Genomic DNA, 17,654 nt, shown 5'->3' with positions numbered 1-17,654 from the left:
TAATTCCATATCCATGTAGAAATCAATCCCCTTATCTAAAAAGAAAAATCAATTGTAGAAAAAAGAATAGATATACTTAAACATTGTTCATTTTGTATATGCCATTTCGTATAAACAGCATACGTGGTGTAAAAGTATAATAAGAGTGGGTAGCTCCTGGGGCAGGGAGTAAGTGGCGTAAGTTTAAGTCCCCTAGCCGCTTATTTTGGAACTGCAGTGTGCGTTTTTGTTGTTTGTTGTGTCTTTTGGCGTAAATCTTATAGAAGGGAATACTGTAACTCAAGCAAGGGTTGTCGGATCTTTCTGATTTTTGACATGTAGATAGCTTGGGTGATGCTTTACAGAATTAGACACTAATTGTGCATTTCCATAAATGAAGAAAGTTTATGAATCCGCTGAAAGTTTGTGGTCATTTTTTTTCAAGTACAATCCACTTAATTTCACCACGGAGTAACGTACACTCCATTTAATTGCACCGAATCCCAAAATCCGAAGCCGGTTCCCATTCACTCCATTGTTAGTGACTCCGCATATCTGCACGGCGCATTGTCACCAATGCCGGATAACTGCACCAAATTTGTTCAAACATCGTGAAGTTAACTAAAAAGGTGCGCTAAAATCGGCAAACACGGTACAAATGAGCCGATACCTGCCAGTGTAGAGGCACAATGTTGCCAATATGTCTAAAATGGTTTTGACTAACAAAAGGTGTTCTCCATTGACAATCACGTTGATAGCGATCGTATGGGAGGTCCCCGACGGGTCATGGTGCGTGTCGGCACCATAAAGAGACGCACGCCTACCAAAGGCGGTATTGCCTTTTGGCAGACAGCATGCTGTACTCAATAAAAATTGGTCTCTACCAGTACACTGTCTTATTATTGTGATGCTACATAGGTAAATGATGGAATTTCTTTTGCATTTATTTTTGGTATTTCGAGATAGCTTAAGTGAATGTGATGATTGACATAGTGATGAGATGCTAATTATGAAAAAATAGGAGCTAATGTGTATATTTGATGAAATGATATAAATCCGCTGTGTTTCTAATATCTATCCAGTTGCTTGAGTATCTTTTTATTGCATATCTTATTACCTGGATCATCAACATTCCCGGTAGGACTTTCAAACATGTGGCATATGTCACTGGGAAAGAGAGGAGTAGTGATAAATATCATTTTAAGCAAAAGAAGACTTGAATAATTGATGAGGGAATGCTACATACATGTAGGTATAGTACCATATTGGTAAATGGCAGAAATTCGATACTTGCATCAGTCGGTAAGGTTAATAATTAGGTATGAGGTCGTGGAACTCCTATGTTCTATGTATAGTATGATGTCAATAATCTATGCACTTTTGACATCCAAATTACAGTTGCTTATAATAATTTGGTTATTTTAGAATCAAAAATTATATTATGCATACTTTTCAGTTTTGTAATTAAGGGTGCATTATATGATTTCATGTACCTGAGACATCCATTACATTGTATATTTTTACATACTTATTCATTCAAACTCAAGTGCTTCTATTATTTTACATATTTGAGAGAGAACAAGTAGTATAAACCATGTTTAGATTTCAAGCTTCCTTTCTTGTGACACAATATGAAAAAAAAAGAGTACAGCTTCTGTGTCTATTTTATTCTTGTTATGACACAAAAACACACAATCTCTATCATAGCCCTCCTTAACAGGTGTAGACATTTCATTTGCAGCTGAATGTAGAAAGGAAGATAAAGCTGGGCAAAGTGCTTTTCCCAAGGACACGACGTCTAGCCGGGAATCCCAGGAATTGAACCCAAGAGACCTGTCAGTCTCGTGCCTGCTAGCCTAGCCAGTTGGCCATTTGACACTGCAGTTGAACCTACAACATGAAATAACCTTTTTGACGACATATTTAACCCGGTCACAATTGCATTTTGTTGCCTTGAAAAGATCATTAATGTTTGGAAGTACAATACAGTGAAAAAGAGCGAGAGACGATGGAAGCATGTATGTGCCTGAGGACTCTTGCAGCAATAAAAATTATGGGCACTTCAGTTCTGGTTTGGGTCGACAACATTTCTCCGCTACAGTCTCTGTCATCTCTTAGTAGAGGTCTTCTGTAGTCCCTGGATGCAGTGCACCCTGGCTATCCCAGCATGCCCTGCAGACAACAGCCATATATGGCATCCAGGGTTGGGGTTCCAGGCAACCTGAGAAAGATGCAAAATGAATGAATGAATGTCTGTATTGAATGAGTTGTAGGATGGATGGATGAATAAATAGATGGATGGAGAGATGGATGGATGAATGAATGGATGGAACATTGGAAGGATGGATGGACAGATGTTTGGAAGGATGAATGAAAGGTTGGATGGATTGAAGGATGGGTGAATGAATACAGGAAAAGAACTTGCCCAACAAGTTTGCAAGCTCTAAAGGTACACGACCTAGCAATATGGCTAGTGCCATCTAGGCCATTGATCCCCATTCAAAGACAGATTTTCAGGTCAGCAAAAAATACTCTTATGACTTTGAATGTGATTTTGAAATTTAGCTTTACCACCAAGCATGCTTAGACACATGGAGAGAACAATGTTAACAAGTGTGACTAGTGATTAACTCTTTGGTTTTTGTGTACAAAGATCTGTATGAACATGTTGACATGCTGATATTGCTGACCTTGTGAACAGCCTCCACAGTAGTCCTGTCAGGTCGGCTGTCCTTCATGCTGTCCAACTTGCGCAGCCTCAGGAACTCTGGGTTAGTGCTGTTCTCTTCAAGACAGGTCTGAAACAAGCCACGGAAGATCTCACAACTCTGGAAAATATCTGCTAGCAGAGTTTTTTTGTGAATTTCTTAATTTCATAGCCCCATCATACGTTATAATAGTCAATGCTCAACAAGTCCCACGCCATATTTGTGTCCCAAATTGAGGTTATTGACTTGTTGGGCAGACCGGTGTCTATGGACTATACCATACTATGTTCAAAAATGGGGGATTAGCCTGTAATGCTGCAGTATCTGAAAATAATGCTAGGGGTCCAGAATTGCCATGTTTTTCCAGGACCTCAACAACTATCCATATACATGTAACAAGATTCAGACCAATCTATGGGATGCCAAATTCTAGGTGCAAACACACAAACACAACCAAAAACGGTACCGGGTATCTCTGTTGGAGGCGAACCTCCTTCCCGGAGGTAAAAAGCTGCAAAAACTAATCTCCAAGCAGATGTTAGGAAAATGATCATAATGCAAAACCAAGGAAACCCCCTATATGACTTGGTTACTCCCAGAGCGCTGTTGCTATATAGGCAGACTGAAATGTTACATCAAGGACATCAGCCTTCCAAAAACCAGAACTTGGAAAAACTCTGGTCTAAGTTTTATGACATTGTGTAGACTTCTGCTTTTGTCATCCTGAACTGAGTAGTGCAAATGCAGCTTAATTAATTTGTACAGCTTGTGTTTAATGAGACTGTGACTGGATCACCCCTACTCTTCTTGATAAGTGTGTTGGGTTCTTTCATGTGCAGAGGCTTGACGCCTGAGCCTATTGCCTAAAGCCCCCCCTGATGATTTCATGACCTCCATATAAAATTGGTCAGACATACTGTAAGTGAAAGATAGAGTAAATAAAGGTATTTCTTACTAAGTACACCTTTATCGGAGATGGACTTTGCTCTTGCAAAACTTTAGATTTGTGTGGCAGCACCTTCAATAAGCTGTAGTTGGCCACCTACCCCCAAGAAGAAGGGGTAAATAAATAAAAAAGCTACAGTGGTGTGTGATACTCACCAGGTCAGTGTCCTTAAACACCAGTTCATATTTCCCGACAAGGTCTGCGTAATTTTGCAGTCCTGTCTCCAGCGGTTCCTTTGTTTGTTTCTTGACTTCTGCTCCCAAGTCGCCAGCTGGGATGCTGTTGTCCTGCGTTTCACAGTCGGACTTCTGCTGCAAGGAACCCTGGGAGTCATCAGAAATAGTAGTACCATTGCTGAGCACTGGAGTGTTTCCGGGTAGATTCTGGGATAAACCCAGAGGACCATGGGATTGCATATTGGCAGCAATAGTGTGAGAAGTTTTTCCCTTCACAGGTTGTGTCGGGCCGTCTGATTCGCTCCCTGTCCTGTGGTACTCCTGATCGCTACACCCCGACAACGGAACCGCCCAGTCATCCTCTTCTACCCACGGGTGGTCTCCTACCAATGTTTCTGACTTCTGCTGACCTTGCTTTTGGCTCCCAGCTTGGTCCTGATGAACCAGGGATTCCATGTTGGTGGAATTCTGTTTCTCCTGACTAAATGACGTACTGTCGTCTTGCGGTTGAAGCGATAAGGCACCAGTGTGACTTTTCTCTTGAGGTAGAACATCCCGGGAGGATTCCTGCACATCCGAACCAGCACCGGTTTTTGATTTCTGCGATGTTACTGACATACACCCATTTTGTCCCTCCTCACAATTCAAACTTGTGTTTTGAGCTCCACGATCAGTACCGCCTAAATCATGTGAGAGAGCAGAGTTCTGATTGGTCGGGACAGAGCTTCCCTGGTTCCTGGTTGGTTCAATATTACTTGCTGCTTTCTTCTCCCTGTCTATAGTAACAGTGTGTTGTTTACTTGTTGTGCTACTATGAGGCACACAGTTGGGGTCAGAGGTCTCCATGGGGTTATGACTCTTACAGGGTCGGAGGTCAACAGTGTACACAGGCTGCAAGAGAAAGAACAGAGTTCAGAAGAGTACAGTAATTGGATTTAAGTTCGCATGGTTTTTATTTCGCGGCAGTGCTATCGCCACATACTGCTAAAAGTATGGGACAAAAATGTTTGCTGTGGTTTTATTAAGTTCGCGGTGAAACGGTCGCAGCGAAAACCTCGAACATAAAACCACCGCGAACGTTTCTGCACTTACAGAATGACACACCTTGTACAGTGTGATCTTGCTGGATTGATTCATCATGGTACATGAGATTTTTGTTCTTCATTCAGACAAAAAGGAAGTGGATAAGTCTGAGAACCAAGAAATAAGATTGGTACATGTAAGATTGTAGTAGGAAGATGTTGTGGTCCCTCTAGCATTACATTTTGCAGTGGGAGACTGTAATTGTCATTGAAAAGATTGCAAATTGGCAGAATTGCCAATTTTACGGGTAGAGATCGAGATCGGAGCCTCTGTCTATCAGGATGCTAGGGATGTGTAAGGGTGGTCTCTAATTTACAACTGTTTTTCAAAAATTGAAGCAAATTTCCATTTATGCACTCCAAAGACTCCAACTATGTTCTCTTCCAGCGGAAATGCCAATTGTACTGGCTGAGATCCTGATGGAGATCTCTCTAGACAGAGACTCTGGTCACGATCTCTACCAGTTGAATTGCAATCTTTACCTTGACGCATACATACAGAAATTTGATGTACATTTATTTATCAGTTAACATTCAATGGTTCATCTTGTACTGTACATGTACATATAACTTACAAATCTGAAAAAGGATCTGTCAGTGTGTGGGTCCAGTACCGGGCAGACTGTGCCGACCACCTCTCCAGCACTGTCAGCACTCACTACACAGTTCCGCCAAGGGTTGTAAGAAGCACTCTGCAGAAGGAAAATACATCACAATCAATAACACATATGTATTACCAGGGAAGATCTGTGGCAACAGAAGCAGAGTGATGGGGAGGAGCGCAGAACGCAGGAGATGGGGAGATGACATAAAGGAGTGGACAGGACGGTCACTTGCAGAATATACCCAGAGGGCGAAGGACAGGGAAGGATGGAGAAAGCTTGTGCTGAAAGCGACCATGATCCCCGACCCTCCAGATGAGGATGGGACTAGGTGAGGTGAGGTGATCACCAACGAGAAATCTCTCTCTCTCTCTCTATCCAATTTAACGTCTTTTGTTCCCCATCATCTGGGGGTTAGACGTGCTTGCACATTGATGGGGAAGCCCCAGAACTCCTCATCAAGTGCAAGTCCTTTTTTGTAGCAAGAGTTTTTACGGCTGGATGCCCTTCCTAACGCCAACCCAAACCCTACTGCTGGGCTAAGGACATGGGAAATGTGTGTTAAGTGCCTTTCCCAAGGGCACAACGTCTGGGTGCATGTCCGGACATGTCTGGGCACTCCACTGGGGATTGATCCTGGGTCTTATTGGTTCATAGCCAGATGCTCTGCCACTGTGCTACACAGACGCCACTCAAAGATCTCATACCTCTGTGACATATATACAGAAGTTTTCGTGAATTTCTTAATGCCATGATAGTGCTAGTTATCACAGATATTAGATCCGCCTCTTTCCTTAATAAATCTCCCTCCAATAAGGGGTCTATGGCAGTCGGCTGACCAGCTGTCCATTATTATACCACTTAACTTTCAGAAAGGGGGTGTTGGCTTGTAATCCTGCAGTACCTGAAAATACTGGCAGGGGGTCCAAAATTGCTATGTTTTTTCAAGACCTGAATGACTACCCACATACCGAAATTTGGTGTTGTGTGGCATAACGGCAGGGTCCTTGGCTCAGAACCCAAAGGTTTTAGGTTCAAATCCTGTCATGGCATTGATCTTGTGCACTTGGGAAGGCACTTAACACGACGTTCTTCCCTCCACCCAGGTGTAAAAATGGGTACATGACTTTGGTTGGGGAGGTAAAAGGTGGTGGAAGGAGAGTGTTGGGCTCCGCCTTCCAATCCCGTGCCCTAGACACAGCTGATCAACAACCCACTGCACCTACCGCCTAAAAAAAGGCTATGGGGATAATGGGACTATAGCTACTTTACCTACCTTTTTATACCAAAATTCATGCAAATCCATTAAAAAGATCTTGAGGTATTGGTGTGAACACACATTAGCACAACCAGAAACAGTAACCCAGCATGGTGAAACTCATTCCCAGATGCACTTACCATATGCCATGTTTGGGAATACTAAATTCAATTTGGTATACCTCTCATGATCATGACATATATTACCAATGAGAAGTAAGTTAGGCATTTCAATAACAAGGTAAGGGCAAGGCAAGTAAATCTTAATGGATGAAAATCAAACAAGTAACAAAAGAAGTCAATAAGTCATACACCTCAGTGTAAGTCTGACAGGTACATAGATGTTCCAGTGTTTTGGATCTGTACCGACTAGTGAATGATTTCTGTGGTACACATCCCTGTTTTGTCAGATGCTATGAAAGAATGTAAGCACCACCAGTAATGAAGCTCACCCAGGTTGTGCCGCTGTGATGTGTGATGGGCAGCGTGCAGTTCTTAACGTCATGGCCACTCGTAAAGAAGAAGTGGACGCTCCTCATGTTGGAGCGAGCGTAACAGCTGCAGTCCACAGCTGCAAACACACCTGGGAAATGCAGCGGCCAGGCCAGCGTGCGCACAGCTGTCCACCTGGTCTGCTGGATGGGTGAGAAGGGTGCCTGCAGGTCCCAGAACTGGGCGTTGGGAGAGGGGGAGAATTGAGCTGTAGGCAACCAAAGCAATATTAGGCCCCACAAATGGAAATGTTAAAAATGCTGAAATATCTATGGTAGGCACATTTGCGTAATAACTTCACACTTTGAGCATCTTAAAACCCCGCAAAAACGAGCCGTACCATGATCCCCTTAGTTTTGTGAGCCTACAATAATCCCCGCAACAATTTTCAGTGAGTTCTCACATCACGCCGACATCATATTTATGCATCATGAATGTCGCTATACATTGTGAATGATTAAATAAATTGACTTTCAAAATCTAATTTTCGGGCCCTAACATTGCTCAGGTTTCCTTTAAAGTAAAACAAATTTCTAGAGACTTGATGCCATAAACAGATTCAGGGATTTAATTTCTTGGTAGGGAGAAAATGAAGGGTTTGCAGTTATGGCTACTCAGTACACACACAAGTTACTTCAGGTTGTTACGGGTAACCCTTTTAGGTAAAGAAGGTGAGGCTATAATTAATATAAAGGCAGTCCATAGCCTTTTTGTGGCCGTAGGGGCAGTGGGTATCAGTTGTTATCCACTGTGTCTTTTTCCAGTGCCTTTTACCTCCCCAGCCGATGTCAGGTACATGTACTTATTTCTACGCCAGTCCTGGGTGGACCGAGAAAAGTCATGTGAAGTGCCTTTCTCAAGGGCACAACATCAGGCCGTATCAGGGGATTCAAGGTCGTCAAACACTCTAACGTTACGGCAACACGACGCCACTAATGTACCCCCTGAACAACCATTTTTAATACATGTGTCACCTTGACATGCCTGTCCAGACTCCCTGTAGCGATGAACCTAGAGTCTGTCTCACTCCAGACAACAGAAGTGACGACCCAGTCGTGAGCACAGAACATGAGGTAGTTGTTGAGCACAGCGGAGGGGCCCACGGAGGGAGGTACTGGGGCTGTGGAGGGGGGACACACCCTGAGGAGGGGGGACTGAGACTGCAGGTCCCACAGACCAACTGTTCCTGCAACACAGAGACAGAGAAACATAAAAGGACATTGGAAATCACAAAATTAATGAAATAGTTATTGTAAGCTTAGGATAAATATAGAATATGACACAGTGTATTTCGCTTCACCCAAGTTTCCAGCCTGACCTGTGGGAGGCCTGGGAGTGGGACTGAGGATGATGCAGAGAGCACCGTGTTGTATCTTATCTAGTACATGACTGTATGTCCTAGACAGTATACTCTTACCCACCCAAGGAAATGTGCCAGAAGTTAAGAAAATTTGGTGTCTTCAAGCATAAGATTGAAACAAAAGAAATTACAACATCAAAAACGATATTTTCGATATCAGCGCACTCTGCACACATGAAGTGAACTCAATGCCATACTCAGTAACACAGGAACTAGAGGTGGAAAAGTTCAGAGGGGAGGTGGCAGACCACCTGAGGAAACACCAATAAGTGCACTACTACCCCTGGACATTTTTCCCCAACTAAAGGGGAGTTGGCCAGTACAACAACAAGAACAAGAACAAGAACAAGTGTGTTTGTGAAGCGGCACACTCTGCACACTTGAAGTGTGATTCTATGAAAGCCCGTGTGATACAAGATGATGCCTGTGTGTTAACCCAAAATATCACCCGGTCCGGAATATGGCAAAAGTAAATATAAAGGTCATGGCAAAGGTATGACCTAAATCATAGATACATGTATAATCATAAAGCTACAGTTGTAGATGGTGTGGAGAAATCAGTCCTCCAGTCCTGTTGGCTATAAAAGAAAGCCGTGCATTTGTCAAAAATATACACTTATGTAATATTTATTTTTCATATTTTGGACTCTGAAAATTGGTACAAGCAAACTCACCATCGTAAAACCCAGCAGCTAATCGTCGGTGCCCTTCATCAGGTTGCCAAGCAACGGTAAAACACTGGCCGTGCTCACTGGCAGGATGGTTTCCATGGAGACCAGATGTGTTGATGACCAGCTGCAACACTGGCTCCACAAGGTACAAGTGGTGTAAGGCATGATGGGATACAGACTGCTCCTCTCTGATTGGCTGCAGGGCTTCTGGATGAGGGATGCTGGGAAGGCAAAGTCATGTTTACTTTTGATGAGACTGACAATCAACAACCTACAGCTTTGTTTCAACTTGTCAACAGGTGGTTAAGTGGTAATATTGTTGACTTAGAATCTGAAGGTACTGGGTTGGATTCCCTATCAGGCCCCACATGTTGTGCCCCTAGGGACAGACACTTTTTCCCCCTTTCCTCACTCTTCATCAGGTGAAAATGACTACCTAGCTTCGGTTAGGGACATCTTTTCAGATAGGACATGGAGCTGAAGGTACCATGTTTGAGGAGAGCCACACTTTGAGAATAGTCAAGATCCCACCACCATAACTTAAAAAACAAGGGTTCATTCCAGTGCAAGTGGATTAAACCTTATATATAGTCTAATTTATACGGCTTGTCCAAGAGTGGCGCAACATCCAGCCTTAGTCCTACAGACATGCATGTCGGGTGAGCAACAACAGCCAAGATTCAAACTCCAGATCTAAAGAACCATCTACATGTACACACACCTGGGTTAGCGGCTGATTGTCTAGCTGCACCATGACACATTGATACAATGTACATGATGATTCTTTACCTGATGACCCTGACTCTGCCATCTGAGCTGGCCACAGCTAGGAGTCCTAGTCTGGGCAGTCCTGCTGGGGGGTTCTGCATTGCAGGGGGGGTCTGCACTGCTGGGGGGTTCCACTGTGGGGGGTCCCAGGCTCCAGACGGACACCACTTCATGTCCCAAACTGCACCAAACTTGTGGGCCAGTCCCAATGACAAATAAGGCACGTCCATGGCACTGCAGACATACAGACATCAAAGCTTCATAGCCATTGTTTATGTACACGAAAACACCATGAAAAGACAATACACAAATAATTGTCCAGTTGAACGGTATAACTTGAAGCTTAGAAAATAAACCACTCACCCACACCACATCTTATATCGTTATCCTCACTTCTTACACCACCATGAACTACAAATGAACCATCCCTGGTTTTTACCTGTATCCCACCATGAACTATAAATGGACCATCCCTAGTTTTTATTTGTACACCACCATGAACTACAAATGGACCATCCCTAATTCTCACTTGTACACCACCATGAGCTACAAATGGACAATCCCTGTTTTTTTTACCTGTACACCACCATGAACTACAAATGGACGATCCCTATCTCTCATCTGTACACCACCATGAAGTACAAATGGACCATCCCTAATTCTCACTTGTACACCACCATGAGCTACAAATGGACAATCCCTGTTTTTTTACCTGTACACCACCATGAACTACAAATGGACGATCCCTATCTCTCACCTGTACACCACCATGAAGTACAAATGGACCATCCCTAATTCTCACTTGTACACCACCATGAGCTACAAATGGACAATCCCTGTTTTTTTACCTGTACATCACCATGAACTACAAATGGACCATCCCTAGTTCTCACTTGTACACCACCATGAGCTACAAATGGACAATCCCTGTTTTTTTTACCTGTACACCACCATGAACTACAAATGGACGATCCCTATCTCTCACCTGTACACCACCATGAAGTACAAATGGACCATCCCTAATTCTCACTTGTACACCACCATGAGCTACAAATGGACAATCCCTGTTTTTTTACCTGTACACCACCATGAACTACAAATGGACCATCCCTAGTTTTTATTTGTACACCACCATGAACTACAAATGGACCATCCCTAATTCTCACTTGTACACCACCATGAGCTACAAATGGACAATCCCTGTTTTTTTTACCTGTACACCACCATGAACTACAAATGGACGATCCCTATCTCTCACCTGTACACCACCATGAGCTACAAATGGACCATCCCTAATTCTCACTTGTACACCACCATGAGCTACAAATGGACAATCCCTGTTTTTTTACCTGTACACCACCATGAACTACAAATGGACCATCCCTAGTTCTTACCTGCAGTTCTCCAGATCCCCCAGGCACCATAGCTGGATCATCCCTGGTTCCGTGGAGACCTTGTCGATTTCGTGTCGTGTGTCCATACGCCGATGACAGCTGATAGCAGCATACTGTGCCGTGTGCGGTTGTCCTGTCGGACACCACTCCGCACCCCATACCGGACCCCCCACAAAGAATGTGAAACTCCGTTCATCCTTCTGTACCGGGAGAGATTCAAACAAGCCAATGGTTTCTGCTTGTGGCTCTTTACGATTTTTTCCACGCCGTACTGTGATGGGCAAAGAGTGAGTTGTGGTTGGAGTGTACTGTTGTATGACATCCCCGGTGAGCTGAGAGAACTGGTCCTTGTGTGGTCTCAAGTCGGGGAAAACTTCTTTACTAAGATTCAGCTCTTTCCTGTGGAAGAATAAGATGGCAGAGCCTGTTTCACAAACTTGAAGGTGGTAATTGTTAGCCATTGAAGAATTGCTTCACCACATAGCATCTATGGCTTCTGAGGTACCAAGTACAGTCAAATTCTGTCAAATACAAAATATTTAAATGTACTTGTTGGACCTACAGTCTGTATGGCTAATACTAATACATGTACTAGGATTACCCACTGACAGTAACGGCTACAGTGAATAAAACTTCTAGCCTTGGATAATTGAAAGATTATATTATGTTCTAAACTATAGTACTAGCACTTTTTAGAATTAGAATTTTCACCAGCTACATTGCCTGTAATAGAAAAGCGTGGAGTTTTTGTCTGTTTATTCGCATAACCAGTATAATCCTTTAATTTACGCCTTTCTATATTGTAACACTGACAACAGTTTTGTAAAGTAAGCTTCACAAGACTAGACTCTACAATTCTATGAGAAAAAAAATTCACATTCAGTGTGACTTTTATCTCTAGGTACATGCAATGTATGTCAACTCTCTTCATTCATTCTGCTAGGTACCCTTTGACATCTACATAGAAATAATGGTTTATTTAAAGAGCAGACAATTTTGAAGGCCTTTTTTTTTCATACGGCGGACATGTGTACTAGTAGGGCTCCGGTCACAACTATGAGAGTTGATGTAACAGACCCCTCTAGCGTACCATTCGTGTGTCCAGTCCTGTGCCTGGCAGAGTGGCCGGTAGTGGACGTGTCGTTTTAACTTGAGTTTACGTCGACCTGTGGAGTGTGACCTGCTGTCATCTTCATCTGTACAGGGGGTGGGAGGGGGACAATTATGGCTATAACATTATGATGCCAAAAAATAATGAATGAATGAATGAATGAATGAATGAAGACCTTTATTGCACAGTTCTGCCACACTTGGCTAAGTACAGGTCGCAACAAAACAAAATAACGAGTACAGTTAACGGATACAAAAGAATATGACTATCATTAGATAAATTCTACTTCTCCTCGCTTTTCTGTTATAGTAGAAATAAAAGAACAGACATGTTTTTCAATGGAAGGTTTGTCTAGTTGCATTAGGAATATGAATTTTTGAACAGTACTTAAATGTGTGAAGTAGGGGAATAGGTTTTCTACAAGCTTATACAGTTCATTTCTTTCTTTGGTATATAATCCACATTCTACTACAAAATGACATTCGTCTTCTATTCTATTCAAAGTACATAATAAAAGAACTTGAAACACCCAATTGGCTTAATTATATCTAAAGTGGGCTGTGCCTAATGGAGCCATTAGTTGTAAGAAACATTGAATTTTGCAAAGTGGGTTTAACAAACGATGATAATATACCACCAATTTCTGGCAAATCTTTTATAATCTCAAACAATTTAAAATTGGCACAAATGGCTGCGAAGCAATGCAATCTCTTTTTGATGAATCTTAATCGTGGTACTTTGCTTTTTCAGAGGCAACACTGCGATAATTATATTGTATCAGATTTGTAGCAAAAACTGAGAATGTGACATACCAGGCACGGCCATTCTGTTTGGAAAGAGGTCATTTTACCTGTGGGACACACATCACAGTGACGGCAACGGGAAAATTGGTTAACAGCAAACCTTTCAATATTTACAGTACAAGACCCCACCTTCCTCCGCCTCATCACTGAGTGAGTCCTCACTGCTGGAGTCATCCTCGTGATTCGGCACTGTGTACTCGTCCTCAGACCCGCTGTTGTTTAGTGCTTCCACGACGTCCTTGTGTGTCTTCCTGATGTGATACTCCACGCCTGATTGGGTGCGAAACTCACGCGTACACTGGAGACACTTAAATGTGCCACCGATGCCTTCTGGTCTCTGAAAATAACAGATTAACAAGAAGTATCATTTCTTTTACAATCTCTAATCTGGGCTTTTGAAAATAAAAACAAAAAGGTGACCCGACATCCCTAAATAGGGACCTTGAATACAACCTTATTTTTGAGAACTATTTGAATGTGTAACACCACAGCAAACACTGTCAAACATGGCACACTGATCACCCCTACTCTTCTTTATCAATTCTAAATCCCACAGCCTCTGGCTTAATATCCACATCCGAGCAACGCAAATGATGTGACTTTTTTCCAGTCATTTTCCAGACCTGGTTACGAACCGGGGCCACTGGCTCCACAGAATTTGAACCAGATGTGATGTGTATGAGCAGAGTGCGCAGACCACTACACCATGCAGACATAACAAAATCAGATTTCATTTCTGAAAAGAATTTAGAAAAAAATCATAACCATGGCCTGATGAAGCTTTAGAACATAAGAATACATGATGTGATATGTATTGAACTATAAAAGACAATTCAAACTCTACAAGTTACAACCGGATAAAATTCAGAGATTTACTAGTTGTAGAGTTTGAATTGTCTTTATATTTTGTTTACCTGGATCTAGCCTTCATAATCGTACATGAGGGTATGGTTTGTACCTGTTTTGGGGACATTTCTTCACCATAGCTTAAAATTTTATCTGTACTTAGTATAACTTATTCTGCAGCACAGGGGCGCGGATTTCAAAGATGTCGTTAACTTTCTACAACTTTTAACCTACAGCACACCAACTCAAGTTTATACTCAGGGCTTGAATTCTTTTTTTTGGAAATAGGTGCACTGGTGCACCCAACCCCAAAATTAGGTGCACAGAAAGAATTTTGGGTGCACCACAAAAAATAAAGTTGAATGTCAGCAAAACATAAGTTTGATGCTACTGCCTCTCTTAAGAGATTTCAACGAAGCAATACATCAAATAAAATACAACAAAAAGTTACATTGCTTTTTCTGATAATTTTCTGTATACTAGTGTACAAGAGAACCCTTACCCTAAGGAGTAGAAACATATCTAGGTGCACCAGTGTACCCAGTCAAACATTAGGTGCACACAGGTGCACATGCACCCACTATTTCCAGCCCTCAGGCACTTGATATCTATATTTTTAAGAGATGTTTATTTTTTTCAAATGTACATAAGCAGAGAGAACACAACTGCATTCCCTCTGAATTGAGTACCATTTGTTAGAGTCTTCATTAAAATCATCATCAATCAGTGGTAGAAATACTTTTTTCAGTGTTCTGCAATATTGCATAATGTCAAAATTTTCTTCTGCAATTTGAAAATATTCTCTGCAAATACACATGCCTCCATACTACAACTTTCTCAACTTAATAATGCCTACTTGGTATTTCAAACGCTGCCAATGCATAAAGACAAATACAATGTCACAGAAGCGTGTGTCAAAAAATACAAAAATGTCACAGAAGCGTGTGGATTTCTCATTCATTGACACAGATTTCAGGAAGGTCTAATCTTTTATTGGGTTGGAAATCAGAGTTTAACCTGAATGCTAGAGAATGTCTATACCTTGTCACACTGCGGGAGATGTCCCTTCAGTCCTATCAGACTGCTGTAGGTTTTGGAGCAGTCTCCATACGGGCATTCTACACTGCCGACATCCTGCAAAACAAACAATGGAATCTCACCTCCACAAGCCAACAAAATGGGATGCATTCAATAGTTATGCATATCTTCTGCCATAAATATACAATTAATCAATAATGAAACAAATAATATCAATCCTTTCTATAATGTCCATATCAACTGTTTTTTGTATCAATAACTTCTGATTGGCTCTAAATCATGTGATCATGCTTAGCAGGACATTAGACCTAACAAACCAATGATTGTTTTTTTGTAATCTGACTACGCCACAAAAGGCTGTCTGTAATCCATGCATTGGTGTTATGTCATGTGATCACAATAATATAGGTACCCGGATGTCTCTGACCCACTGATTGGTTCTATGCCATGTGATTACACCACAAAAACTACATCTGTGTTGCCAATCCCTGATTGGTTCTTTATCATGTGACCAGACCTGACACACTGATTGGTTCTTATATTATGATCCCACCACAATTTGTACCTTAACGTCCTTGGTCCACTTTTGGGTCTTCTCTCGTGTTATGTCCAGCTCAGGAGTGGAGTACAAGTGCTTCAAACTTCTCTCCCTCTGTTCCCAGGACGGCTGCTTCGTTTCTTTTTCTATTCCATCAATCAGGAAGTCCTGGAGGTGCTGCAGGGCTCTGGAGGAGAGATGGTGAAACAAAGAAAGGACAATGACAAGAGAGGTAACATTGGCGAGCAAATAGTACATAATGTTTAACTTCACATGGTCTTGCCTAAAGAACTACTGCTCTGTTCATTCAGAAGCTTTCCACGAAATCGTCTTCCGGGAGGGACGTAAAACGGGGGTCCCGTGCTCGAGGAGGTGCCTCGAACACGTTAAACAGCCTCATTACCCTACACATTGGGTACCTGCCTGTGGCACTGGCTGCAAATACACCTGATATTACTCAAACACATATGGTGACCAGTCCCTCCAGCTCTGTACTGCCACTTGATACATAATGTACCGGTAATCTAACACCTCCTGGTGTCTGCTACTTTACCAGTAACAATGCTGACAGCCGTCTGGTCCAGGTCATTGACCTTATTTGTAGAAGAAGAAGAAGAAGAAGAGGAAGAAGAAACATTGAAAAAACAGTATTAAGGTAAAGCTGGAGGCCCTGGACCACCCACAGAAACCCACAGTGTCAGTCGGCTAAAGAAGTGTACAAGGGAGCGGTTTAAACTTGGTGTATAGCATCCTACCTGACTTAAGACTCTACTCTACTCTACTCTAACACTAGTAACAGTGAACACTTTCAAAAACAGACATTCTGACTTGATAAACACATGGAACATCGCCCAGTAGTCTACTACTACAAAGCATTAGACAGCCCTCACAAGCCTGGAGTCATGATCCAGCAAAGGGAAGAGCGGCCTAAATTGGAATATGACCTTCCTACCTGGCCGAAAGAATATACTCTACTCTACTCTAAACATAATAAAAGAAGAACAGAAGGAGGAAGGCAGATAGACTAGATTGGACAGAACAACAAGAACATGTAACAAACTATTACCTTCAAATTGATACCGAACACTTACAAGGGGGCCCATGCCGCCAATATTAACAACCTTTTCCAATAGGCTGACCGTAAGGGTTTGTAGAATAAGCCCATGTCAGAGGTCAACAGAGGTCACAGTAAAACCCTACTTGGTAGCCGCTCGCCGTTTAGATCTCCCAGGTGTCTCCCCATCTTTTCCAGCATCCGGGCTGTCTGTTTCCTCGACCGTGGCCTGAGGTTCCGGGCTTGGTGCATGGATTGTTTTCTTGTGCATTCGGAGCCCAACGATGCTCTGGTACGTTTTCTCACACTGGTCGCACTGAAAAACCTCGCGCTCATTTGCGGACTTCCCACAGCGTTGAATGTGGTATTCGTACCCGTGTAGGGTCGTATAGCTTGATGAACAACCCTGGAGAATAAACATAGACTTATACAGAGGGCAGATTCGTATACCACAGTCGGCGCTGGCCATAGGAAACGATGTTAAAACACACTGGAACAAATAAAAGTACTAAACCAAAGTTGTTAAACATTAATCACATCATGTCAGATCAACATGAAAAATGATCTTTTAAAAATCCATTCATGAATAAATGCTGCAAAGGAATAATAAACCATGACTTACTTAATGAGTCTATAACTCTACAACAGTCTCTATTTCACAAATTTAAGGTTATACTTAACTATTTAATGTCTAAGAAAATAGATTAGTTTCGTACATTCGTACATCTAGTTATACAACCATGTACTCCATTCTTCAAAATGGACCGATCCCATAGCATTGCCCACATAGGTCAAAATGTAGAAATGCAGAATGAAACATAAATTCAAA

At 42.2% G+C, this 17,654-nt stretch overlaps 1 protein-coding gene across 2 annotated transcripts in view; it reads right to left on the bottom strand.

Annotated features, from left to right (window-relative positions):
* Nucleotides 1–1,056: 1,056 nt before the first annotated feature.
* Nucleotides 1,057–17,654, bottom strand: part of LOC136424485 (uncharacterized) — a 23,103-nt gene continuing 6,505 nt past the window's right edge. The window contains exons 7-20 of one of the 2 annotated variants that reach the window (XM_066413091.1): nucleotides 16,972–17,231; nucleotides 15,799–15,958; nucleotides 15,237–15,329; nucleotides 13,479–13,686; nucleotides 12,526–12,631; nucleotides 11,436–11,834; nucleotides 10,063–10,275; nucleotides 9,277–9,494; nucleotides 8,217–8,428; nucleotides 7,203–7,421; nucleotides 5,467–5,583; nucleotides 3,789–4,700; nucleotides 2,670–2,777; nucleotides 1,057–2,200 (exon numbers count right to left, since the gene is read on the bottom strand). In XM_066413091.1, coding sequence (XP_066269188.1) covers nucleotides 2,087–2,200; nucleotides 2,670–2,777; nucleotides 3,789–4,700; nucleotides 5,467–5,583; nucleotides 7,203–7,421; nucleotides 8,217–8,428; nucleotides 9,277–9,494; nucleotides 10,063–10,275; nucleotides 11,436–11,834; nucleotides 12,526–12,631; nucleotides 13,479–13,686; nucleotides 15,237–15,329; nucleotides 15,799–15,958; nucleotides 16,972–17,231 — 3,339 coding nt within the window. In that variant the 3' untranslated portion in view covers nucleotides 1,057–2,086. The remainder of the gene's footprint in view (nucleotides 2,201–2,669; nucleotides 2,778–3,788; nucleotides 4,701–5,466; nucleotides 5,584–7,202; nucleotides 7,422–8,216; nucleotides 8,429–9,276; nucleotides 9,495–10,062; nucleotides 10,276–11,435; nucleotides 11,835–12,525; nucleotides 12,632–13,478; nucleotides 13,687–15,236; nucleotides 15,330–15,798; nucleotides 15,959–16,971; nucleotides 17,232–17,654) is intronic. The other variant, XM_066413092.1, reaches the window with a different exon arrangement.

Source organism: Branchiostoma lanceolatum, chromosome 18 (assembly GCF_035083965.1).
Source record: "Branchiostoma lanceolatum isolate klBraLanc5 chromosome 18, klBraLanc5.hap2, whole genome shotgun sequence".
Lineage (NCBI taxonomy): Eukaryota > Metazoa > Chordata > Leptocardii > Amphioxiformes > Branchiostomatidae > Branchiostoma > Branchiostoma lanceolatum.
This window is presented reverse-complemented; position numbering and strand designations above follow the sequence as displayed.